The sequence below is a fragment of the Camarhynchus parvulus genome, chromosome 23 (genome assembly GCF_901933205.1).
Source record: "Camarhynchus parvulus chromosome 23, STF_HiC, whole genome shotgun sequence".
Lineage (NCBI taxonomy): Eukaryota > Metazoa > Chordata > Aves > Passeriformes > Thraupidae > Camarhynchus > Camarhynchus parvulus.
The window spans coordinates 872,496-897,610 of record NC_044593.1 but is presented as its reverse complement, the minus strand read 5'-3'; the positions used below and the strand labels follow the sequence as shown (position 1 = coordinate 897,610).

At 52.1% G+C, this 25,115-nt stretch overlaps 4 protein-coding genes across 6 annotated transcripts; 2 read left to right on the top strand and 2 right to left on the bottom strand.

Annotated features, from left to right (window-relative positions):
- Positions 1–4,276: 4,276 nt before the first annotated feature.
- SYF2 (SYF2 pre-mRNA splicing factor) lies at positions 4,277–7,011 on the top strand. The gene is made up of 7 exons (XM_030964636.1): positions 4,277–4,363; positions 4,442–4,555; positions 4,890–5,015; positions 5,110–5,227; positions 5,596–5,686; positions 6,409–6,507; positions 6,581–7,011. Exons 1-7 carry the CDS (start codon positions 4,307–4,309, stop codon positions 6,744–6,746), a joined length of 771 nt encoding a protein of 256 aa, XP_030820496.1. The 5' UTR covers positions 4,277–4,306; the 3' UTR covers positions 6,747–7,011.
- A 669-nt stretch (positions 7,012–7,680) lies between these two features.
- On the bottom strand, positions 7,681–12,359 carry RSRP1 (arginine and serine rich protein 1). Its single transcript, XM_030964717.1, is given in 7 exon segments — positions 7,681–8,196; positions 8,599–8,682; positions 9,742–9,896; positions 10,208–10,320; positions 10,322–10,805; positions 11,945–12,000; positions 12,133–12,359. Coding segments are annotated over 7 exon segments (1,152 nt in total). The 5' UTR covers positions 12,204–12,359; the 3' UTR covers positions 7,681–8,007.
- A 65-nt stretch (positions 12,360–12,424) lies between these two features.
- TMEM50A (transmembrane protein 50A) lies at positions 12,425–16,264 on the top strand. 3 transcript variants are annotated; one of them, XM_030964568.1, is made up of 7 exons: positions 12,425–12,475; positions 12,931–13,033; positions 13,793–13,905; positions 14,312–14,379; positions 15,051–15,143; positions 15,539–15,599; positions 15,833–16,264. In XM_030964568.1, exons 2-7 carry the CDS (start codon positions 12,941–12,943, stop codon positions 15,876–15,878), a joined length of 474 nt encoding a protein of 157 aa, XP_030820428.1. In that variant the 5' UTR covers positions 12,425–12,475; positions 12,931–12,940; the 3' UTR covers positions 15,879–16,264. The 3 variants fall into 3 exon arrangements, with proteins under 3 accessions (XP_030820428.1, XP_030820429.1, XP_030820427.1); XM_030964569.1 differs by lacking the exon at positions 12,425–12,475 and adding an exon at positions 12,498–12,522; XM_030964567.1 differs by lacking the exon at positions 12,425–12,475 and adding an exon at positions 12,525–12,545.
- Positions 16,265–16,643: 379 nt separating this feature from the next.
- Positions 16,644–23,576, bottom strand: LOC115912856 (RH-like protein). Its single transcript, XM_030964635.1, has 10 exons — positions 23,332–23,576; positions 22,688–22,874; positions 22,316–22,466; positions 22,059–22,200; positions 20,446–20,603; positions 19,875–20,012; positions 19,499–19,644; positions 18,847–18,926; positions 17,750–17,823; positions 16,644–17,469 (listed from the first exon to the last, which is right to left on the bottom strand). The coding sequence occupies exons 1-10, from the start codon at positions 23,465–23,467 to the stop codon at positions 17,443–17,445; spliced, it is 1,239 nt and encodes a 412-aa protein (XP_030820495.1). The 5' UTR covers positions 23,468–23,576; the 3' UTR covers positions 16,644–17,442.
- Positions 23,577–25,115: the final 1,539 nt, after the last annotated feature.

Sequence of the window (25,115 nt, the reverse complement as noted above, 5' to 3'; positions counted from 1 at the left end):
TCGGGGGGGCGGCCCTGCTGCTTCACCAGCCCCGGCTCATTTTAATCCTTTAATGATGCCTGGGATGTGTTTCCCATGCCGGACACACCCCAAAGTGCCCCGCTGTGGGACAGGGCCACATCCCCGAGCCACCCGCCCCGGTGCCCCCCCGGCCCTGCCCAAGGAGCCCGGGGGAGCTTCCCCGGCCACGGCCGAGTGCTGGAAAACAGCAAAGCCCGACCGATATTCCCCAAAATCCGGCCCTGTCTCGGTGATTTGTGTCCGCTGCGATATCGAACCGCTGCCTGGAGGGACTCGGGTACTTTAAAACCCCGCGCAGGAGGCAAACAGGGAGATTTATTATTTTACTTTTGTGGTTTTCAGATAGTTTATGACACCGGGCTAATAACTCCCGAACCAAAATCTTCATTGATCCGGGGGAAACGTGACGTTATCCTCCCTCCCTGCGCGCCCGGAGGGGCGGCTGCCCTCCAGGGATGGCTCCATGCCGGGGGTGCTCCTGCCGGGTGTCCCACAGCAGGGACAGGGGCAAATCCTGAGCACCCAGGGCACCCTCCCGGCTCTCCCGAGGCGCTGGGACTCCTCCAGCATCACCACGATTGTCCCTGTCCTTCTCCCAGCTCCCTCCAGCCTCCTCCTCGCCCTCAACAGCACCAGCAGGACCCCAGGTCCACCTCCCCGCTTTGGGGACATTAATGAATTGTCACTTGTCGCATGGCTCGGCATCCCTGCAGGTTTGGGGCGCTCCCCCATCCCAGTGAGGTGAGGGACACCCGGGCTGGCTCCTCCCCACACAGGGGACATCGGCCGGGCTGTCCCCGCGGGGACATGGGCACGGGGAGGTTCGTGCGATCAAACACCAAATCTGCCTCATTTCCCATGCACGGTAACGACCGGGCTGCTCTGAGCCAGGAAACCCCGCCAGGTTCCGGCTTTTAGGGGAAAGGATGAGACCGGAGCCGCCGGGGGCCGCCCCCTGTGCGGGCTCGGAGAGGCTCCGAAAGGAGCAGCCCTGCCTGGGAGGCTGGGGTTTGTCAGCCCCGGCGGCTGTGGATCCCAAACTGTGCCATCCTGCTGTGGGTCCCAAACCATCCCATCCTGCTGTGGATCCCAGCCATCCCATCCTGCTGTGGATCCCAAACTCATCTGCTGTGTCCCACTGTGCCATCCTGCTGTGGATCCCAAACTGTGCCATCCTGCTGTGGGTCCCAAACCATCCCATCCTGCTGTGGATCCCAAGCCATCCCATCCTGCTGTGGATCCCAAACTGTGCCATCCTGCTGTGGATCCCAAACCATCCCATCCCATTTCCCCAGCCTACTGTGGATCCCAAACCATCCCACCCCAGCCCACTGCCCCAATTCCAGCTCTGATCCTGGGCTGGAGCACGGGCACGGAGGGCTTGGGCAAGGCAGCTCCTCATGAGAGCACCAGGGACACCCAGCAGGACCCTCCCTGTGATTCCAGGGACAAGCAGGGAGGATTTCCCATTTTTCCCCCTGGCTCTCTGCTGGCATTAAAGACAAACCACTGCCATCATTTGAACTCCACGATCAGGACCTAATTCAATCCCACCCTGCTCATTGTTGGAGGGCTGAGCATTAAACTGAAACCCTAAGCCAGGCCTGCAGTCATTTGGCTGGGGAGGAATTGATTTTGGCCATCAGCACTTTCTCATTTTCGATGGAGTCCCCACGTAACCAGGTTAATTTCTGTTAATCCCATTAGCCAGGTACTTCTGGCTCTCCAGCCCAATGATTTTGTGTCTGATCTGAAAGATTGTAATTGCAACCCAAGAGGACACAAAGAGGAGCCTGTGATGGAGACGAACCGGCCTGACACAGACCCAGCTTCTCTTCCACCTAAAAACCAAACTCCCTCCAAATTTCCTCCTGGTTAATGACCACACACAGTAAGATCTGTCCCTAATTAATTTCCCCACAGTTCAGATCCCCCTTTTTGCTGGATTAATGTTATTATTACAAGTTTGATTGGGTCCTGTGCAAGTTCCAGGCCCAGTTTGCTTTTCCTTGACTCAGATCAGGGCTGGTGCTTGCCAGGGGCTTCCCAGGGAGGCTGATCCCAGTATCCCACTGGAGCCAGCCCCAGGGCCCCCAGCCCCGAGGGAACCCCTGGCACTGCCCCAGGGGAGATTTGCCCCAGGTCTGGATCCCCAGCTGGGGGAAATGGGGGTTCCAAAGGGGGGAAGTTTTAAACTGAGAGAGAGGAGTCCCCCCAAAAACATCCAAGATGTGGCAGGGTCCCCACCTGGCTGGGGACATCGGGGACATTGGCGCCCTGTTGTCACTGCTAATGAGGGCTGGGAGTGGGGTGAGCATGCCTGCAACACTGCCTGCATCCCTGCACCTCTGCCTGCATCCCTGAATCCCTGTAGCTCTCCCTGCATCCCTGCCTGCATCCCTGCATCCTTGCACCTCTCCCTGCATCCCTGCAACCGTGCCTGCATCCCTGCACCTCTCCCTGCATACCTGCACCTCTCCCTGCATCCCTGCACCTCTCCCTGCGTCCCTACACCTCTCCCTGCAGCCCCGCAGCTCTCGCTGCAGCCCCGCCTGCATCCCCTGCTCTCCAGGGCTCCTTCCTTCCGCAGCCGCGGCGCTCGGAGCACGCCCGGGCCGGGGCAGCAGCTGCGGAGCACCCGGAGCTCGCTCGGGCAGGAAACGCCGGCGGCTCCCGCAGCTGCGGGGCTGGGCCGGGGCTCACACGCGAGGGACACGTGGCACCGGCTGGTGGCACCGGGGGACACCGGCAGGGGACAGCGGGAGGAAGGGATGGGCTGGGCACCGGGACAGGAGAGACCTGCGGGGACACGGGAGTGACCATCACAGAGTGTGGGGACACAAGTGGGACCCACTGTGGTGCAGGTCCAAGCTGTGGCACTGCAGGTCTGGATTGTGGCATTGCACACCCAAAATATGGAATTGGAATTGCACACCCAAACCCTGGAACTGCACACCCAAAATATGGAATTCCACACCTGAATCACACCACTGCACACCCAAGCCCTCCATATCCCTGTCCCCAGGGTCGGGGGTCACACCTCTGGGGTCGCAGGCTCTGTGGCCTCTGGCACACTGTCACCATTACTTTCCCATTATTTTCCCATTGTTTTCTCATTATTTTCCCATTATTTTTCCATTATTTTCCCAGGAACCTCCCAGGCCTCTCCTTTCCCCCCGCCCCAGCCCAGGGGCTGCACCCTGAGATCCCTGATAAGAGCTCGGGGGCAGATAAGGGATGCTGCTCCCCAGCCCTGGCCAGCACGTTCCCCTCCGAGGGGCCCAAATCCACGCGAGATGAGTCAGTTCCTCCGAGCTCCAGCCCCCGTTCTGCATGGAACTGGAATTTCTCATTTCATTTCAGCCCTGCAGGGGAGGCAGAGCTGGAGGAGACAATGGAGGCAGCTCCGAGGAACACAAACACTCTGAAATCTAAAAATAAAATAAATGTCAGTGCCAGGCAGAGCAGCCCTGCCTGTGCTCGCTGTCAGCCCTGCAGGAGCTCGGGGATTTGGGAATTTGGGACAATTCCCTGCTGGGCCAGGCCAGGCTGGGCACCCTCAGCAGTGATGGCTGGAGAGAACACCTGGGGCAGGGGCTGGACAGAGCTAAAGGAGTAAAGGAGGGGTTAATTAAAATATTTAAATGTATTTATTAAGCATCCTTCACAGGATACACCTGGGGCAGCGCAAGAGCCCGACCCAAGATGGACCTGAGCCAGAGTTTTCACTTTTTATAAGTTTTGGCCCATTTTCATATTGGGGTTAATTGCTTGGGGGAGACCCCAAGGGTGGGGCTGTCCTGGGGTGTTTTTAATTCCAGGGAAGCAGAGCTGAGGGGACAGAGGTGTTCTGCGGTGTTTTTAATCGGAGAGAAGCAGAATCGAGGTAGCAGAGGAGTTCTGGGATGTTTTTAATCCCTCAGGAGAGGAGAGAAGCGGAGCTGAGGGGCACAGGCCGGGCAAGGCCGCCTCACGGCCGGGGCTGTGTCTCCCTCTGCTGGGCGGCCGCGGTTCCGCTGCAAACGCTGCTCCACGGAAATCTGGACTTGCTTCACTCAGAAGTTGCAACAGAACCTTTTTTGTTTTTTTAATCTCCCCGTAACGTTGCCCTGTTTTGGGTCTCCTGAGGGATTTTGCGGATTTTGGGACAATTCCAGGATCCGGCGGCGGCGGCAGCACCTCCCGCCCGCTGGGGGGCGCCCTGCAGGACGCGCCGGAAGCCGGAAGTGCCGGAAGCGCCGGGAGCACGGGGAGCGGCGGAAGGCGGAAGTGCCGGCGGGGCGCGATGGCGGCGGCCGTGTCGGCCCTCAGCAGCCTGGGGGTGCCCGAGGCCGATGTGGGGGTGAGGCGGGGACGGGATCGGGCGGGACGGGGGTCCCGGCTCCTCCCGGGGCTCCTGCCTGAGTGCGGCTCGTTGCAGAGTGAGGAGGAAGAGGAGGAGGAGCAGGCAGAGCCCGGCCCGGCCGCGGCGGCGGCGGCGGAGCAGAGGCGGGAGGAGCGGCTGCGCCGGTTCCGGGAGCTCCACATGAAGCGGGTACGGGGGACGGGACCAGAACCGGGCCCAAACACTGCCTGGCTGGCGTGGGGGTCGGGCTGGGCGATGTCCAGGGGTCCCTTCCAGCCCTGATTGCTCTGGGGTTGTTCGGGGTGGGTTTGTTCCCTCCAGGGGTTCTGGGTTGTTCGGTTCTGTGCCCCCCCGGTTCGGGGTTATTCAGTTTGGGATTGTTCCCCTCGGGGTTTGGGGTTGTTCAGTTTGGGATTGTTCCCCTCGGGGTTTGGGGTTGTTCAGTTTGGGATTGTTCCCCCTGGGGTTGTTCCCCTTGGGGTTGTTCTCTCTCTCTGCTGGAGTTTTGCCTGTTTGGTTCCAGTACGAGGCCTGCAAGCTGAACAGCCAGGAGGTGGTGGAGGAGGACAAGAGGCTGAAGCTGCCCCCGAACTGGGAAGCTAAAAAAGCTCGGCTGGAGTGGGAGCTGCAGGTGCAGGAGAAGAAAAAGGTAAAGGACTCCCCCAGAGCCCGGGGTGTGAGCTGGGATTACCAAAGCTGGGCTGGGCTGTGCAGAGCTGGGATTAGCAAAGCTGCTCTCTCAGGAATGTGCAGCCAGGGGTGAGGACTACGAGCGGGTGAAGCTGCTGGAGGTCAGCGCCGAGGACGCCGAGAGGTGGGAGAGGAAGAAGAAGAAGAAAAACCCCGACCTGGGCTTCTCAGGTGATATTAAAAATTGTATAAAATATATTTTAAATGCTATAACATACATAAAATAATGCTATTTATATATAAAATGACAGATTACACTATACAAAAAGTAGGTAAAAGGGATTACAAAATGTTCTATAGCAGAATCTTTGTGGTCAATAATAACTTAAAAATTATATAAAATATATTAAAATGGTATAAAATATATTAAAAATGGTATAAAATACATAAAATAATGCTATAAAATACAGTAAAAATGCTATAATATATATATAAATGCTATAGAATACATTAAAAATACTGTAAAATAATAAAATAATGCTATAAAATATGTAAAATAGTGCTGTAAAAGCCAAGAAACGTTGTCATTTTCAACCCAGACTACGCGGCGGCGCAGCTGCGCCAGTACCAGCGGCTGACCCGGCAGATCAAGCCCGACCTGGAGCAGTATGAGAAGCTCAAGGAGCAGCAGTGAGTCCTGGTGACAGTCCCTGTGGCATCTCTGAGGGCTCAGCACAGCCTGAAATCCCTCCTGCCTGTTCTGTAATCTCAGTGGCCCTGCTTCAGGAGGGGTGTGGGGTAATTAATGAGGTTCATTTCTCCCAGCTTGGCACTGCTGAGTTGGAGGAAATACTCACCCAGTGAGGTCACGTTCCAGTGTGTAATCAGGCACTTCCTGGGGCAGGGTTTGGGATTTTTGAGCTTGGTTTAAGGACTGAGACCTGCCCAATTTGTGTTCAGACAGATTTGGCATTTCTGGGGGGTTCTGTATCTTCCAGAGGCACCTGCTGGTCCCTCTGTTCGGTTTTATGTTGCCATTTGTCATCTGAGTCTGGGATTGGCACAGCTGGGTGAGGTGTGACAGGGGAACTCGGGCAAAAGCAGGGAAACCACGAGGACATGGACAGGAGAAGGGGTGAGGGGTTCAGAGTGAAAGAGGGGAGATTTAGAGGGGAGATTTAGGTTGGATACTGGGAAAAAACTCACCCTGTGAAGGTGTTGAGGACCTGGCAGGTGTTTCCCAGAGAGCTGTGGCTGCCCCTGGATCCCTGGCAGTGCCCAAGGCCAGGTTGGACATTGGGGCTTGGAGCAATTTGGGATGTAGGGGTGGCACTGGCTGGGCTTTAAGGTCCCTGCTGGGATTCCCAGGACCCTGCAGCTCTGGCAGGTGTGTTAACTGTGCTCTCCCACAGTGGGGAGGCCCTGTACCCCACCTCGGACAGCCTCCTGCACGGCACCCACGTGCCCTCCAAGGAGGGCGTGGACAGGATGGTGGCAGACCTGGAGAAGCAGTGAGTACAGGGAGGGCACAAGGGGAGGGCAGGGGGTGCTGCAGGCCCGGGCTCAGCCCCTGCTGCCCCCCAGGATCGAGAAGAGGGAGAAGTACAGCAGGAGGCGGCCCTACAACGACGACGCCGACATCGACTACATCAACGAGAGGAACGCCAAGTTCAACCAGAAGGCTGAGAGGTTCTACGGGAAATACACAGCTGAGATCAAACAGAACCTGGAGAGGGGCACGGCCGTGTGAGCCCGCCGGGCACTGCTCAGAGCCTGGGCTGTGTGAGCCTGCCTGGCTCAGCTCAGCTCAGAGCCTGGGCCTTGAGAGCCTGCCTGGCCCAGCTCGCTGCTGGCTCCTCTGTTGCCGTTTTCTATTTTAAGTTTAATCAAAAAACTAGATTGTAGCTGTTGCTCTTAGTGTGCTGAACAATGTGCAGAATTCAGCTGTAAATAGCTTTGGCTGCAGGAGTACCCAGGTTCTGCCTTCCGTGCTCCAAATAAACTCTTTGGTCTAATTTGGGAGTTGCTTTCCTCAGGTTTGTTTGGCAGCGAGATGAAGAGCAGTGACATTCCCATGGAAAGGCAGCTCCCCCTGTCCCTCAGGAATTCCAAGGTGGGATTTCCCCCCAGCAGCAATTCCAGGGTGGGATTTCCTCCCTGTAGCAATAATTCCAGGGTGGGATTCCCCTTGGCACTGCAGCTGTCCAGCCTCACTCACAGGGACGGGATAGACGGAGGATCCTCCCACCCATTTACGGGTCTCTTAAAGAAGCTTCCAGACATGAGCAGTCCAATTCAGTTTATTAATAATTTATTTATACAAAACCCAGGTTTAACCAGTTACTCCTAGTCCATGCAAGAGCTCCTTGTGTTCCTGAACTCCTTTCTCCTGGAGCAGAGGCCTGGAACCCTCCCTGCACATTTCCCTGCCTGCCTCACAGGGTGACTGATCTTAAACCCCAAATAAATATAATCCTGTAGTAACTGGAGACATTTCTGTGGCAGGGAGCTAAAATCCTATACAATCCCCACTTCCAGAGGGGACCCAGGGAAGGAAGATCAAGGCAGGATCCACTTTTGGAATGATGCAACAGCTCTCCTGTATCACACCTTGAGAGAAGAGCTGGGGAGTGCAAGGGAAACCCAGAAATAACCACATGAACTCAGGCCTAACACCTGACACAGCCAGTGCAAAACTAAACTTTATTCACTTTAAGTAAACAGTTACACAAGGTAAATCCAGGTGTGCAAAGAACAGCTACTCAACTATGGTTTAGAAAAAGTTACCCACCTGCAAGTTCTAGTCCAATAAAGCAATATAAAATATTTACAAATATACACAAGATTCCCATCTGTGGCTTCTGGATCTGTGTGCTCTCTATCTGAAAGAGAAACCTAAGATTCCAAAAATTAAGACCTCAAAATAAATACTCAGTATTAACAAGTCTTCAAGCCCTCGAAGTCTCCCTCTGTGCTGAGGGTGCCAAGTGCTGCAGTGACAGGGACTCCCCTCAGCGTGCCCGGAACAGGGAGCTTTTGGGTGAGAAGTTCAGGAATGTTTTCTTCTCCTCCTTCTTGACAGGAACCCACTGCCCATAGGGGCTTCCCTTCCTGTCATCCTCCCTGGCTGGAGAAACCACTGGCTCCTTAACCACAGTGTGGCTCACTGGCTTCTGCAGGGCAGGCTTGGCCATTGTGTTCTGGGGAAAAAAAAAGAGATCTCCTGTGAGAAAATGTGCTAAAACCAAGGGGTTTATCTGTGCTGATGTGATAAATCATATAAATGTTTTCTCTCCAGCTCCTGGAATTCCTGATGCTTATACTAGGTATCAATCCTGTGCACTTGACACAGGAGAAATCCCTGAATCCTGAGTTTGCATTACTGAAACATTCAACTTGAGATAAGCTGTGTTTGAAATTAGTTCTAGTTTTGAATTGTTTGGGTTGAGGGTAAGCACTTATTTCAAACACACCACTGAGTTGTATTCAGGGTGCTCTACCAAGTCCTGCAGGGAAATCATTACCAAACATTAAATTCCTTTTTTTAATTGTTATAGAGATGATTACTTGGGAAAAGCCCGAGCTGGGACTGCATCACTCACATTAGGGCTGAAGGAAATGCTCCTCTGGATGGTTGCTCTCTCCATGCCAGCCTTGCTCACGTCCTCAGCTGCACTCCCAGGTTGCTAAAGAAGAGCAGACACAGCTTAGGAGGGGATCCCTGACCCAGGGCACAGCACAGCTTTCTGTGGAGTGGTTCATATTTCATCTAAAGGAGCTGTAAAGCTACAGCACAGCAGGGCTGAGCCCAGAGTGCAGCTGTGCCCATTCCTGGGGCAATGGAGGCAGCTCCAGCCCCGTTCAGCCCAGAGAGGACTCGGGGTCACAGCACGAGCTCCACACTAGAGCAGGGACAGCAGCTCTGCACACCCATCCTCTGGAGAACAACAATAAACTTATCTGCAAGGGATGCAGGCCTCTTCTTCTGTACTCTCTCAACATCTGGAATATATTGCATATGTTTATGAAAGGGACGCCTGCACCATTTGTGTCAAACCCTCAGCAAATTCACTTCCCTTTCCAAGAGCAGCACCTGAGCCAGGCAGTGGCTGCAGGTTTGTATTTACTGTGACTCAGGGGAACACACCATGACAGAACCAAACTGAAATTCACTTGAAGCTGCTCGAGTTTCTCCCTCCCTTCAATTCACAGCAGCTACAGCCCACAAAGTCCCTTAATTACCACCAGATTTTCTTCCTCATGTCTGGAACCATAGTCATGATTTCTATAAGACAGAAATAAAGTATGTAAAATGCATTGTGTGCTTGGGTATGGAATTTCTGGGAAACAGTTTGTTGCACATGAAAAGCTTTTAACAGTCAAAAAATGCAGAAAGATTTAACCTTAAAAAAAATAACCCCAGACTATTCACTAGGTTTGGCAAGGAGACTCCTGGTTTTAGGTCAGAAAGATATAAACTAGTGGAATTCATGGGAATTATCCCACGAGGAGAACAAGTCAAAGGAACAAGTCTCCTCCTTCCCCAGCTGTCCCTACTGGACACTCAGGGATCAACCAGAGGGCCTCTGTGCTTCCAGCTTAAGGCAAAGCCTCGAGGCTTCTGGAGAAGTTTTTGTTCAAGAGTTTGAGCTCATAAGCACAACCTCCACAGATGAACTACAGCACAGCCATGCAGACAAGTCTAAGAGGTGTTTACCTTGTCAAAGAGAACACTCCATACTTACCTCAGCTGACTCCGTGGCTTCCTCACGCTCCTGCTTCTCAGTTTTGATCTCCTTGGCAGGGGCAGAGATCTTCAGGCTGGCTGGCAGGACAATGTTGTCTGTTCCTAGAGCTTTGGCAGCATTGGCTTTTGCAATTTCCAGGAGTTCCCTCTTGTCTAGAAGTGGAAGGAATAAAAAAAAGTGCTTTGTGTTATATTAAAATCCATGTGTACCTATTTAAGCCTAGAATCTGCAGGTTTTACATCTATGCCATCATCAGCTGGGACTCATCTCATCACAGCCTGTCCCCCGTGCCAATTAATGTTCTGTTTTATCACATTTGTAATGCAATCTTTAACACATTTGTCCAACCACACTGAGGTTTCCTTCCCTCGGGCTTTACAAACCAAGCAAGCGAAGGACAGCCAATCTGCCTGGCCCAAACCAACCCCCCTGTCAGGCTCTCCCCCAGACCCCTGTGAAGCACCTTTCTCGCTGAGGTGCAGCGGTGAGCGGCTCCGGGAGCGCGTGCGGGAGCGGCTCCTCCAGCCCCGGTAGGCCTCGGGGTACACGGTTCTGCCGAAGCCGTAGTAGCGGCGCGCGGGAGCGGGAGCGGCTGCGGGAGTACGAGCGGCGGTAGCAGGGCCTGCCGCGGGACCAGGAGCGGGAGCGGTGCCGGCCGTAGCGGTGCCGGTAGCGCCGGGGCCGGTAGCGGCCGCGGTAGCGCCGGGAGCCGCGGGAGCGGGAGCGGCTGCGCGAGTAGGAACGGGAACGGCGCCGGGAGCGGTGGGAACGGCGCCGCCGGGAACGGGAGCGCGACCGGGAGCGGCTCCAGCTGCGCGAGGAGCGGCCCGAGGAGCTGCTGGAGCTGGAGCTGCGCGAGGAGCGGCTGGAGGAGCGGCTGGAGCCGGAGCAGCTCCGCCGGGAGTCCCGGTGCTCGGGAGAGTCCCGGTGCTCGGGAGAGCCCAGCCTCAGGTCGTCCATGAACTCCGCCATGTCGGCCGTCTGCCCCGCGCTGCCCTTCTGTGTGCTGTCAGCCTCTGCCTCGGGTCTGGCTGCTGCTCTGCAGTGCCCCGTCTCTGTTCCTGGGGGGAGAGAGGCAAGGTCAGTGTTTATGGCACCAGGGCACTTCCTCAGAACAACAAACACGGCACTTCCTCAGAACAACAAACACGGCACTTCCTCAGAACAACACAGTGACACACAGAGGCCAGGGATAATTAAACACCCCAACAACCCCCGGCCATCTTCCAGTGACAGCTCAGCTCTGCAGCTCCCTCTCCTGCACTCAGCCACAAAACTGAAACACGAAGTTGTGTGAAAAACAGAAAGGCTTCAGTTTAAACCATGAGTGGGTCCGCGCGCAATTTTGGAGAGAAGTAAGTCTGTGTGGGTTTTAAGTGTAATTCCTTTTGCAGTACCTTTTTTCCTCCAAAAAGGAGGAAAGTCTTGATATTCTTGAAAAGAATTTTCAAAGTATTCTAGCTTCCCTCTATCCTAAATACACCCCATTGTATCTACGATACAAAATAACCATTTGTCTCCAGCTCACTAGAAAGCGAGGAGTTTTCTGCTACAATTCTACAGAGGTTTTTACTCCCAACAAGAGAAAATGAAAGTATCTTTTAAGTACAAAGCAGCTAAGATCTTGCCCGTATCTTGTTACAAAACTCGTGGCACACAGCTCGGCGCATCCCAGCAGGGCGTGCAACAAGCTGCTGTTAAGGACGCTCTGTGCAAAGCCGGGTGATGATTCAGTGCCCGTGACTTGCACAGGACGCAGTGCTTCTTATATTAATAATTAAAATGGCTGTCCCTGGAGTGGCAGCCATTTTATGGCTACAAAGGTTACTTGGGGTAAGGATCTTATCACAAGACTTAAGCCCGGAGTTACGTAACCAGTTTACAGTTTAGGGAAGCTCGCTCTGACACCGAATTTCTATTTAGCGCTCGGTGCAAAGCGAGGTTAGGCAACAAATCCAACCCCCGCACTGAAATCTATTTAAAATATAACTTGCGGGAGAGCTGTCAGACGCACTTCTCTCGCTACTACTCCAAGTAAAGTTTCACTACTTCACCTCTACGCCAGGGCCAAGGTCACACTGCCGGGACGGTGATAAGAGAAATCCCCGGCTGCCACCGCCACCCCCGCCCGTGTCCCGCCCGGTCCATGGGGGCCCAGGGCCGGTCCGGACCCCCTGATCCCTCCCGGTCCCTCACTCACCGCTGGGCGCTGCCGGGCACGCCCCGCGCTGGTTCCCCTGAGGCACCTGCGCGCTCCTGGAATAAAACAAAGAAAAACCCATAAAAACCCACCCGAGAGCGATCCACGGCCCTCACCCCGCAACGGCCACCGCCATCGGCCGCTCCCGCCTCCTCCCCCCCCAGCCGTGCCCCGGCCCGCCGCCTCACCGGCTCCAGCCCGCCGGGCTGCCCCCGCACGGGTCCTGAGGGGAGAGCCCCGCTTCGTGAGTCACCCCCATAGCGCCGAGCCCACTGCGCCAGCCGCGATCGGCGATACAAGCGCGATAGAAGAACGACAGGAGAACGACAGAACCGCAGCTGCCGCCGCCCGCCAGCGACTGAGGGCGGCCCCAGAACCTTCCAGAACGTCCCTCCCGTTACGCAACCCGCGCGCTCGCGGCGCACGCGCCGGCCCCGCCCCCGAACGGCGGCCCCGCCCCCCGCCGCTCCTGCGCGCGCGCGCTGCGCCTGCGCGCGGCCGCCGCCGCCGCCGCCGCCGCGTCCCGTGACGGTGCGCGGGGGATGCGCGGGGAGCGCGCGGGGCCGGGGGCGCGCACGGTGCGGGGGATGCAGGGACCGGGGTGCGGGAGATGCGCGGGGTGCAGGGATTGGGGTGCGGGGGATGCGTGACCGGGGCGCCGGGATTGGGGTGAGGGGGATGCAGTGACCGAGGCGCGGGGGATGCGCGGGATGCGGGAGATGCGCGGGGTGCAGGGATTGGGGTGCGGGGGATGCAGTGGCCGGGGCGCGGGGGATGCGCGGGGTGCAGGGATTGGGGTGCGGGGGATGCAGTGACGGGGGCGCGGGGGATGCGCGGTGCGCGCCCCGTGACCGCGGGAGCGCGGTGCGGGAGCGGGCTGGGTGCGCGGATCGGGGGTGCCCGGTGCTCGGGCGGTCCCGGTGCTCGGGCGGTGCCGCGCCCCGGTTCCTGCGCGGACGGAGCCGCCGTTTCCTTTCCTCCCGCAGTCGCGGAGCCATGTCCGGGTTCCTGGAGAGCCTGCGCTGCTCGGAGTGCGTGGACTGGGGCGAGAAGCGCAACACCATCGCCTCGGTGGCCGCGGGGGTGCTGGTACGGCCCCGCCCTGCTCCCCACTTTTGGCTTTTCTGAACTGAGATAAAAATCAGGAGCGGTTTGGGAGCCTCTGCTCCCGCGTTCCGAGCGGAAGGATGGGAGGAAACGGCCTCAAGTTGTGCCAGTTGGATAAAAGGGGAAATTTCTCCAGGGAAGGGTGGCCAGGCAGTGCTGGAGTCGCTGTCTCTGGGAATGGTTAAAAAACACCTGGATGTGGCATTTGGGGACACGGTTTAACCACGGCGGGTTGGAACTGATGATTTCAGAAGCTGCTCCAGCCTTAGCAATCCCAGGGAAAGGAAGAACAGGGATACACTGTCCCTGGTTGTAGCAGCAGAGTTACTGACAAAATCCGGCCTGGTTTCCTCCGTGCATTTTTTAAAATTTCACCGTTTTTCACAATTTCCAGAATGTTAAAATAGCTGCTGGAGTGAGTAAATCCCTGGCTTTGCAGACAGCTCGATCCCAAAGTAATGGTGTCACAGTTTAGTCTGGGTTGGAGGCTGTAAGGCTGTTCCAATATTGGTGTTTTTCTAGAGCCATGTCACAGGCTGAGGACAGGCTCTGTGAGTGTTTTAAGCTCTGTATTTTAAGCTTTATCTGCATTTTAAGCTCTGTATTTTAAGCTTTATCTGTATTTTAAACTCTGTATTTTAAGCTTTATCTGCATTTTAAGCTCTGTATTTTAAGCTTTATCTGTATTTTAAACTCTGTATTTTAAGCTTTATCTGCATTTTAAGCTCCTTTTCCCCCCAGTTTTTCACAGGTTGGTGGATCATCATCGATGCTGCTGTGAAATACCCTCAGGTGGAAGACTTCAACCATTCCTACCACGCCTGTGGGGTGATAGCCACCATTGCATTCCTCATGTGAGTGTGGAAAAGTTGTAAAATTTCAACAGTTTAATAGTCATAAAATAGTATATTTATAAAATATTTTGTAGTAAATGTAAATAATATATTTAATAAAATTTTAAAGTATATTTATAAATTATTCATAAGTTATATTTATAAATTGTTTTCTCCAATGACACTGGACAAACCAACAGTCCATCAAATTTCTCCTTCTCTATAAAAGAATGCAAACCAATAAGTTGTTTACAGAAAGTGTGTGAGAAAGTTCATTACAACAATGTAAACATCAGAAGGCTTAGAAAATCTTAAAAAATCAGGCAACAGCCATATGATGTGCACTTTTCACACAAGGCCCCACCCCAGCAGGGCAGAGAGAGTGAAAAGGAGATTTTTAATGTCACTTTTGTCCCCTTTTCCCCAGGATCAACGCTGTGTCCAACGGGCAGGTGCGGGGGGACAGCTACAGCGAGGGCTGCCTGGGCCAGACAGGTACCAGGGCTGGGGTCCCTGTTAATTTTATATTTTCTGAAAAAAAAATTATTTTTGGGGGGATTTTTTTTCTGGGAAGCTGAGAAGCTCCAGAGAAAAATGAAAACAATAATTATCTGATTTGTTTTTCTTGCGTTTTGTTGGTTTGGAGATTGTTTATTAAACAGGTGATTGTTTTATTGGTTTCATGTAAATTGTTTTTATTTATCAGGGGCTATTATTGATCATATGTTATTATATATTCTATTATATTTATCATTATATATAATATATATTATATATTAATATATATTTATTATTTATTATATTGTTTTTATTAATCAGGGGCTAAGCTGTGTCAGACTCTGGAAGGAGAGTCATGAGTTTTTGTTAGGATATTTTAGCTTTTTGTTTGTATTTTTTAGTATAGAATTTTTAATATAATATAGAAAATAATTTATAAAAATATTTCATAATACATATAATTATATATAATAATTATAATAGTTATATCTCATTTATAATAATTTTATTTCTTTAATAAATAATAAATTAGCTTTTTAAGAACATAGAGTCAGATTCATCATTCCTTCTAACAAGAGGGGTCTCAGAAAATACAACAGCTGGTCCCAGCTGTGCTAGGGGGGTTTGTGAGGGTCCCACAGGCACAGCACATCCCCATCCCATTGCAGGGGCTCGCATCTGGCTCTTCCTTGGCTTCATGATGGCTTTTGGGTCCCTCATTGCCTCCATGTGGATCCTCTTTGGGGGCTACGTGGTTAAAGGTAAGAGCTGAGCCTGTTTTTGGCAGTTAAAGTTTCTAAAATCCACTGTTCTGGATTTTAGCACTGGTATTTAGAGGCCCAAACTGAATATTTTGCCCTGCACTCCACTCTCCCATATTCTTACTGATATTGGGATGGATCTGATCTATTTCTAAGTGCAAACTTCCTCTACAAACCCAGCTGGGAACTCCATGGACATAATTAAACTGCTGCAGTTTTAAGGGTATAATTCCCTGGGTGAACACTTATTCCCAGCATACAAATTACTGAGCTCCTGCAGATTGCTCCCAAAGCCTCTCTGCTAAATTAGCACAAGGGAAATGACATGTCAGAAATGGGATATGCTGGAAAATTACTTCAAAAAAATTTTATGGGGATTTTTTTTTTCCTCTTAGAAAAACCAGTGGTGTACCCAGGAATAGCAGTGTTTTTCCAGAATGCATTCATCTTTTTTGGGTAAGACTGACCTCTTTTATTTGTTTACCATTTAATTTTAATGATAAAAAACTGAAACTTGCTGTGATCTGGTTGGTGCTAAAGTCCTGTTTTGTAAGCAGACCTGAGTGAATGAACTGGGATGTGCCTGCACAGGAACTGGATTAACAAATCCCCCTTGAAATCTTGTGTTTTAAACAAGAGGAGCTGGGTTTTAAACAAGGGATTTGTGGTGTCCCTTTGTGTTCCCACAGGGGCCTGGTGTTCAAGTTTGGGCGCACAGAGGATCTGTGGCAGTGAACCCTCCTGGAGTTTTAACTGCACCCCCAAAGTTTTGTAAAACCGTTTTGTAAACCTTCCATCGTGTCTGAAGAGAAATCAAGGAAAGCTGAAAGCACTAAATCCAGCTTTATTCTGGTTATTTTTTTTACTCTTGTACGTCCACTTCAGTGTTGTGGTGTTTTTGAGAAATGTAAAATTCCTACAAACAGCAGTGGAGTCACTTTTCTAAAATAATGTTTGTTACAAATAAAAGGAGAGTGGAATATGGATGTATTTAACCAGCTCTTTCTATGATGTTATTTACACTCCAAGACTTATTAAAATGCATTTAAACAACCTTTTAACAGATATTTATTAAGTATTTCCTATATCTGGGCAATATAACCATTTCTTCAATTTCAAAACTTGCTGGTGTGTGGCTTTTCTTGTGTAATTCAGAACTTGGGTGGTTTGGGATTTTTCTTTCCCCTCCATCCCTGAATGTTTCCTTTATCCTGTGGTGATAAAGAAGAAGTGTCTGGGAAGTACCAACTCCCAGTTGTGTGTAGAAGCTTTGGGCAGCTGCTGAACTCCTGCTGGCTCTTTGGGAGCTGGGAACAAGGAGAACTGGCCCTGCCTGTGCAAGGCTGCATTCCCTGGGAGCTGCAGGGATCTGCTGATGCAGCAGGGAGTGAATGAGGCCAGGGAGCCTCAGCAAAGGGCTCAGCCTGTCACGAGCTCCCTCCCTCACTGCTCACGGGGTGCTGAAGGAAGGGAAACAGCCACGCTTCAGTTTTCACTCTTTATTAGGTAAGCACTGCTCAAAGATCTTCCATGTCAACTATTCCTGAAAGAAAGAAACGCTGAGGAGCCACTTAAATTAACAATCCACTTAAAACCAGGGTTCAGTGGCAGAGAATGCTCTGTCCCCAAAGGCCTGCACTCCAGAACGGGGTGCTGGCAGCCCTGAGACCCCTCCCCTGTGCTGCCCCCCCAGACACTGCCCTGAGCTCTCTCTGTGTTTTACACTTGGCAGCAAACCCCAGGGCTTTCAGGAACACCACCCACAACCGGACATTGCCCATCAGAACCTCCCAACATCCAGATTTTTCCAGGAGTTCAGGCAGGCAGGATGCACAGTTCTGGCCCTGCTCCAGCTCACTCATCAAATCCTGGCTTGTCAAGGCCTTCAGCAGAATCAATTCAGCTTAAAAACTTGAGTACTTTGCTAGATAAGAAGTGCTCCTTGAGAAATGACACTTTCAAATCCATCATTTTGCCTTGTAAACTCGGGAGCTAAAAATAATGTTTCCAAGCATTTGGATTGAGAAGCCATGAATGCATATCTTATAAAAATATTTTAAGGTAAGGCCAACAAAGCAGAAAAGCTGCACGCAGCTGAAGTTTGCATCTGTGAATTCACACTCTGTATCTTTCAAGAATAACTGGAACAGTTTGATTTTTGAGTGTCCATTGGGGTGGCTTTTTTGGGCCTGAGAATTGGTATTTCAGTGCTCTCTGAACCCATCATAGCTGTTCAGTTTTTCTGGTGATAAAGAGGAAAATCTTATCTTGGTCCTGTCTGTCAGCTGGGATCCTCCACTCAAAATCCAACAGACAAGTGGGGAAACTGTGAACACAAACATTCCTGTATCAGAACATGTCAAATCACCACAGGAAAACCCCCCAAACCAAGGGAAAAGCTGATTAAAAGCTTATTTTCACCCATTTGTTAATCCTGTAATTCAGACACAGCCTCACACCAGCACCTAAGGGTGCCCAAGGACTGTTTGTGCTGGGAAAAGGAATAACTTTTTTTTTCCCCCATATTTTTAATTCAAATACCTGGAGTTCTTCAAGGTGCTAAATGAACTCCCCCACAGGGAATCTGAAATCATTTTGAAACTCACCTCCCAGTAAAACTGGTCATCAAAGTACTTGGAGACGTGCACAGCTTTCAGCAGTTTGATGTTTAAGATTAAACCTGTTGGTAAAAAGAGAGAGATCCAAAATAAACACAAACACCAGGGCAAGGGGAGGATTGTGTGTAACAGGAGTCTCTTGGCAACATTTATCCCAATGTAGCAGATCAAAACACAAATTCAGACCTAAATCCTCCAGCAGAGCCCCCCTGACTCGAGCTGGCCTTAATTACAAAAAGAGGCTTGCCAGGATCAAGGCTTGGGATACTAAAAATGAATTGCTTTAGGTAAAACCCCATTAAACAGCTGCTAGATTATGAAAATACATCAAAATGATGAGTTTCTTGCATGAGCAGTGCTTGTGTATTAAAAACAATCTGCCTTATCAGCATTGTTAGTTTGGGATCTCTGATAGGAATCTCTGGATGTTTGAACAATTGGTTAAACACTGAATGTTTGGTTATTTCAGCTGGATGTTTTCTAAAGATCCATTCCTTCTTCACTACACTTAAAGTAACGCAAAGGTTTAAATAAATTAAAACACTCCAAAAATCACTGTAGGGTGTGTTTCCCAGCAATTTTCACTGGCCATTTCTCTGTTGCTCCGACAGAATTAAAGGCTGGGGAAAAGCAGCAGCTGCCACAAACCAGAGCATTCCACGGGAGCCACGTGAGGGCTGCTGCTCCCAAAGCAGCAAAAAGTCCCCAAAATTCCCAAATCTCTTGATCAAAGGGCTGCAGCTGGGCTGAGGCAGCTCCTGATGTCATTGCAGCTTTGCACATTTGCTCCAAATGGCCCAAAAAGTGACAAGCCCCAGATTGGGGCATCTTCTGTCAATAAGACGACACCCAAAAGTGGAAGTATTTTCATCTTCACACCTCTCCTGTCTGCAGGTTGAAGGCAGCTGTTAAACCTTGGTTAAAATAAAACTTCAGCACTGAAAGAATGGTGCTGCTGGGTTATTTCTGTGCAAAACAGCTCTGGCTGGGAAGAGTCCCTGGCACTCATTTATCCCACAAGTGATTTACCCAGAGAAAGTTGCTCCAAGGAAATAAAGGGATTCCTGGGATGTATCACTACTGACCTGTAATCAATCCTGTTATCAAGGCAGTGCTGATGGTCTGGCAGAAGGCACCAATGTAAACAAAGGCATCATAACCCAGTCTGAAAAGCAAAAAATGTGTTTCACCTTTTATTTAGCATTGCCACTGTGAATGAATCTGCAGCTATCAAAATCTCCCATAGAAGCTGTAATTCTCAAATCTGCAGCTGCAGTGCGATGTTTTAGGAACATACCAAAGCCTAATGCAGACTTCAGAAAATTTATTTTGCCCATTCTTTTGGTATTAAAACTTCTTTAAATGTTTCATTAAGAACACGATGAAGTGTCAGGCCCTCATGCTGCACCCTCATTTCTCCTCCCTCCTGAGCTCCCCAAAACATCCCAAACCCTGAAGTGAGTCTTGGAGGGAGGCACATGCCCAGCCTTCATCTCCTGTATCTGCTGTATTTAACATAAACAAAAAGGGAGGCAGAAAACAGGACCCAAAGTCTGCTCAAATCTCAAATTCCTTTTTACGCTGACTTTTTTTTTGTTTTTGGACTTCAGGGTTACCTGATATAAAACAATGTATCTGTGATGACATTCAGGCTCTCTGGATGTCCAACAACTCTTCTCAAAGCACACTGCAGTGATGATTATTTCTCTTCATTATTTAATACAAGAATTTATGTACCTGGATAATTCATTCCATCGTGTGTCAATCCCATCTTCTACAACTATGAGAACAACAGTGGCCACAGCTCCAAGCACAGCAGGCAGACCAAAAGTGAAATGAACTCCAGAAGTATCCTGAAGCTTCAAGGCAGGATTAAAGCACCTCTAGGAAGAGGAAAAGGTTTAATTACACTCAGAAACACAAGGTTGGTAATTGCAGATCAGCTGTTGCAGACCTAGAGGATGAATTTGCTCTCAGGAGCTGCAATCCTGCACTCTGCTCAAAACACCTCAGGTTTCCTAGTTTGGAAAAGAAGCTTCCCTTGGGGCATCCTGCACTGCAAAAAAAAACTTACACAGCTTATCTAAGAAGCATTTAGGGGACTGAGCATTACCTGCACACAGTGAGACCCCAGGATGGTGATGACACTGCCCAGCAGCCCCAGGATCATGGCAATCCAGGGGTGGTGGATGCGCTCTGCAGTGTAACTGATGGTGACCCCTCCAGCCAGCACTGCACTGCGGATCTGAGCCTGGAAACAACAACAGGGAGGCAGGGACTCCTTACAAGGGCTTGTGGACTTCCTACAAGGGCTGGTAGGGCTACAACAAGGGGCAGTGCCTCTACACGGAAAGAGGGAAGGTGCAGATTCAATGCTGGGAAGGAATTGTTCCCTGGCAGGGTGGGCAGGCCCTGGCACAGGGTGCCCAGAGCAGCTGGGGCTGCCCCTGGATCCCTGGCAGTGCCCAAGGTCAGGCTGGACAGGGCTGGGAGCACCTGGGACAGTGGGAGGTGTTCCCTGCCATGGCAGGGGGTGGGATGAGGTGATCTTTGATGCCCCTTCCCACCCAAACCCCTCAGTGAGTCTGTGACTCTCAGACTCTGGACAAGGTTTCCCTTCCTGAGGGTACCACAAAATCTCTTTGAACAGAAAAACCCCACGCAGGGTTTTCCCTTGTCCTTACCATTCTGAATTTGCCATCCTTGGAGGTCAGAGCAGACAACATGAAGGCAGCCACAGCACTCACTGCAAGGGCCAAGTAAGTGTTGATCACTGCTTGCATCTTGAGGAAAGGCAGGATAGAATTGAAGCTTGGCCAGAACACCCAGACAAACACAGTGCCTTGGGGACAAGGAAAGAGACCCTCAGGAGCTGCTCTGAAGCACAGGGAACCATCACTGCCTGTCTCTGGAGGGCTGCAGCCCCCAGTGTGCATTCACTGTAATTCCCAAAGCTTTCCCAAAGCAGAGCTGCTCTAAGGTCACTGCCGGTGAGGAGCTGGCAGTGTCACACGTCCATGAGCACCAGGCTCCTCCAGCAGGAATGCAAACAGGTTCTTCTGCTCCTAAGGGGCAGCGTTCGGGAGCCCAGGCTCCCGGAGCAAGGGCCCTGCCCGGCAGGATGCACCGCTCCTCACCTGCCTGGGGCAGCACTGCACACACCGCATTCCAGCCAGCAGGGGGACACAGGGACACAGGGACACAGGGACCTCGGTGGCCCCAGAGCACCTCGGCCTGGTCCCAGCGGCTGTATTTTGTTTCCAGCCCGTTCCCATCACCGATGTTGTGTTCCCCACCCCACAGAGGTACCAGATCCTTGTGCAATCCAGCTGACAGTGACGTTTGATGTGCTCTTGTCCCAGACCCCTAACAGGTGACACAGGCATTGTCACTATGAGGCACAACTCCAGTTTCCATTGCAAATATCCATGATTTCAGTGCACCAAGGCACAGATAACCCTGCCTCAGACAGGACAGGCCATTTCAGCAACTCTAAACTTAAGGTGGCACTGAGGACTTGTGAGATGATTCATCCTATTTCCATTGATCAGGCAGTAGTCAGCCATAAATACAGATATAAAATCCTCTGCAGCATTCTTATGAGGATCTGCTCAGCTCTGGAAATAAACAGCAAACAAGAACTCCAGGGACACAAAAGAGCAGCATTTAAATTTTGTATTCCCTAAGCTGAGCAAAAACTGACTGAGAATGAGACTCTGTGGACCCCTGCAGGAAGCTCTGGGCTCAGCTGGTGGCAGTTGCACTACAGAAATTGTGATAATAAAGACACCAAATTGCTTCCCTAAGAAAAGGAGTGAAAGTCCCAGACACTGAGCCTGTCCCTCCCCTCATGGGCCTTTCTGTATCACACTCCCCACCCTTCAGCAGGCTTTATCTTTTTATTTCTGTTACCAGCAGGGACTGCCCTTTTCTATCTCTGTGCACCACCTGGACCAACAGCCTGAGCTCTGCTGAAACACAAGTTATGAGCTCAGCTCTGGCACACAGCCCCTCACCAGCCAGCCAAGGGGACAACCTGGCCAGGAAAGGGAGTGGTGAGCCTGGACAAAGAGCTGGTAACCTGGAGCAGTCTTTATGCTGAGGTGACAAAGCAAACTGAGCCCCAGCTGTGGCAGGAGAGGCCCCTGGCCAGGCAGGAAAGGGGCCACGGTCACAAACAGCAGCAGTTTCTGTGCTTGGCTGCATTCAGAGCTGCATTTTGCATGTAAACCCCCAACCCTGCCCATGTTCTCCCTGCAGTGCCTCATGCAGCTGGGGCACTGCAGCCAGGACTCACCCAGCACGGAGAACAGCTCTGACTTTGGGGTGCTCCTGCTCTTGTCCAGCCCTGGGGGAGCCTCGGGGAAGCGGGAGGCGAGCGCCAGACCAAAGTAGGCTCCAAAGAGGTACACGTGCATCCCAGTGAGGGGCGCTGGGACCTGCACCAACACAGCAGTCACAGCTTATTGCGGGCTGAGCCAGGCCACACAAAGCCTTTGCTCCAAAGCTCCAGCGACGTTTCCCCCCACATCTCTGCAAATCCCACCAGGGTACCTCCAGGAATCTCTCGTTGATGTATCTGCTCACGTAGAAGAAGGTTAATTCCACCAGGGTCATCACAATTAACTGCACAGGATTGGCCCTGCCCAGGACAGCCCCAGTGGAGATGACCACAGCAGTCACGCTCACAAAAGCCCTTGCCAGGCTGCAAGAAAGAGAGGAAAGAACAACAACTCAGTCTCAGGGTGACACCAGGGCCAATAAAAAGGAATGACACAAAGCAATGCACTTAAACACCAAAAGCCCTCTAAGATACCTGCAAATGTGACTCTGCCCATCCCTACCAGGGCCCCACAAGGAGGCATTCACTCCACAAGGAGCAATCAGCAGTTCTGCACCAGCCCAGCTCTAACATGAACTCATTACCTTTCCAAACCAACTTCATTTTGCTCTCCCCTAAGGAAAACTAATAAATCTTCTGCCAGCATAGAGCACTGGACACCAAGAACAACGAGCAAGAAGTTGAACCCAGTGCTGCTAAAGCCATATCTTCTCAGAACCATCAGGAAGAAGCCAAATCCAAAAATCACCATGTGGTTGACATCTTGAAATTCTGCAGGACAGAAAAGAGCAAGACAGCGGTGAAATTATTAATGCAGATTTCTGGTTAAAAAAAATCCATTAAAAATTACAATTAACTAAGAAGCCTTCAGATAAAAATTTAATTATTGTTTAGAGTTTGCAAAGAATTCCAGAGCTTTCTTTCCAATGTATAATCAGAGAAGGAATACCCTTAATGCTGAATTTATTTTTACACACTGATCTGAATGGATCAGGATGTGTAAATGGATCAGGATGGGGGCTGAGAGGTGAAAACCCCAAGAGAAAACTGACCAAAATTACAGTTTAGTCTCGGGTCCCCATCACACCTGTGACATAAAGAAACTCCCAGCACCCCTGGCAAGTTCAAAGAGCAATAAAACCATTCTGCTCCTCACCACCAGACCCTGCTGTGCAGGGCACGAGAGGAGCAGGGATGCCCCTGTTCCCCAGCAGGGCGTCAGGCTTACCTGGGTAGGAGTTGGATGGGGAGTAGGTGTCACTGACACCTGGGAAGCCAAGGAAGGAGCGGAGGAGGAGCAGAGCCTGCAGCAGAAGGATCAGCCAGGGCACGCTGCAGCGGAAGCTGCGGTAGCGGGAAGGCATCGTGCACTACATGGAGCAGCAGCAGCTCAGGAGAGATTCCTCTGGTTCCTCTGCCCTGTGGGGCTGTCCCTGTGCCCTCACACCAGCAGCAGAGGAGCTGTGGGGGCCAGCAATGGGAGCTCAGTGAGAGATAAAAAGGCTGAGAGGCGTGAGCAGGGAGCAGCTCCTTATCGGGGCTGTGGCAGGAGCCAAACGGAGCCCAGCTCACATGGGCTGAGCTCAGAGTGTCTGAGCACACAGCCACAGCCACAGCCACAGCCCTTGGCACAGCCAGAGCCAGAGCCACAGTCACAGTCACAGCCATGGCCACAGTCACAGCCAGGTCCTTTTTCTGGCAATCCTGTGAACCCATGGGTAATTCACACAGAAACAAACCTGGTGAACTTCTCTAAACAGGGCAACAGCTCAAGCAGCAATTTAGGGATTAATTTAGCTAGCACAATAGGCCTTTTTTGCTGCCTGTTACTAAATCCCATCAGTGTTAACATCCAGGGAGAACACCCCAAAGGTGAGGAAATCACCTGTTTTCCCTCAGGATGGCACATTGGACAGGTGATGCTCGGATTCACAGCTTATGTTTCCAAACAGAGACCAAACCATGGTGATCTTTGACAGGGTGAAGCACAAAGTAACTTTTATTAGGGAAAAGTTCTTCCACACGAGGGTGGGCAGGCCCTGGCACAGGGTGCCCAGAGAGGCTGGGGCTGCTCCTGGATCCCTGGCAGTGCCCAAGGCCAGGCTGGATGGAGCTTGGAGCAGCCTGGCACAGTGGAAGGGGATGGAATGAGGTGATCTTCAAGGTCTCTTCCAGCCCAAACAAATCCGTGATGCTCCAATTCCAAACTATAACTCCACCACCAGGAAAACTCCACCGTGCCTCAGCCAGCACCCTGCTGGGGCAGCTCTAACGCCTTTCAGGGACCCGCACTGCTCACACTCAGCCCATCACTGCCCGAGCCCTGTTCTGGGCGATCCATCACCGCCGGCAGGCCCGTGAGTACAGCCCAGGCCCGTGGCACCGGCACCCGCCACCCAGCCAGGCCCGGGCGGTGGTGGCCTTCCCCAGGAGCGGCGCCGCCATTGTTCCCCTCATGGCACCCACAGACCGCGGGGTTCAGGGTCTCCACGGAGGCCCCAACCGCGGGCCCTGGGGTGGGGGCCCAGCCGGGCAGCTCTGGCTCGCAGCCGGGGCCCACAGCGCGGCCCGGCCGTGACTCGGCAGCCCCCGGTGGCGGCAGCGCCGGCGGGACCCGCCCGGCCCCGCCCCTCACTGAATACCCGCCCGGCCCCGCCCCTCACTGAATGCCCGCCCCTCCCCGCTGGCCGCCCTTAGGGACTGCCCTCTCATTGGCCGAGAGCAGCTCCTCCTGGCTCCTGATTGGCTTATCCCCAGCACCGGCCGTCTTTGGGCCGCGCGTCCTGTATTCTGATTGGTCTGGTGTCTTGTCACTCAGCTAGGCGCGCTATTTATTGGCTGGCGCGGCCCGTCTGTCAGGGGGTTATTTTGCTCTCCGGTGAGCGGCAGCGCAGGCCGCGCTGTGGGGGCGGCACCGGGCGTCATAAACTGTCACTGCCTGACTCTGCACCTGAGACGGGGTGTCCCCTTCCCCAACTGCCCATTTGCCAGCGAGGCTGTCAATCGAGCGGG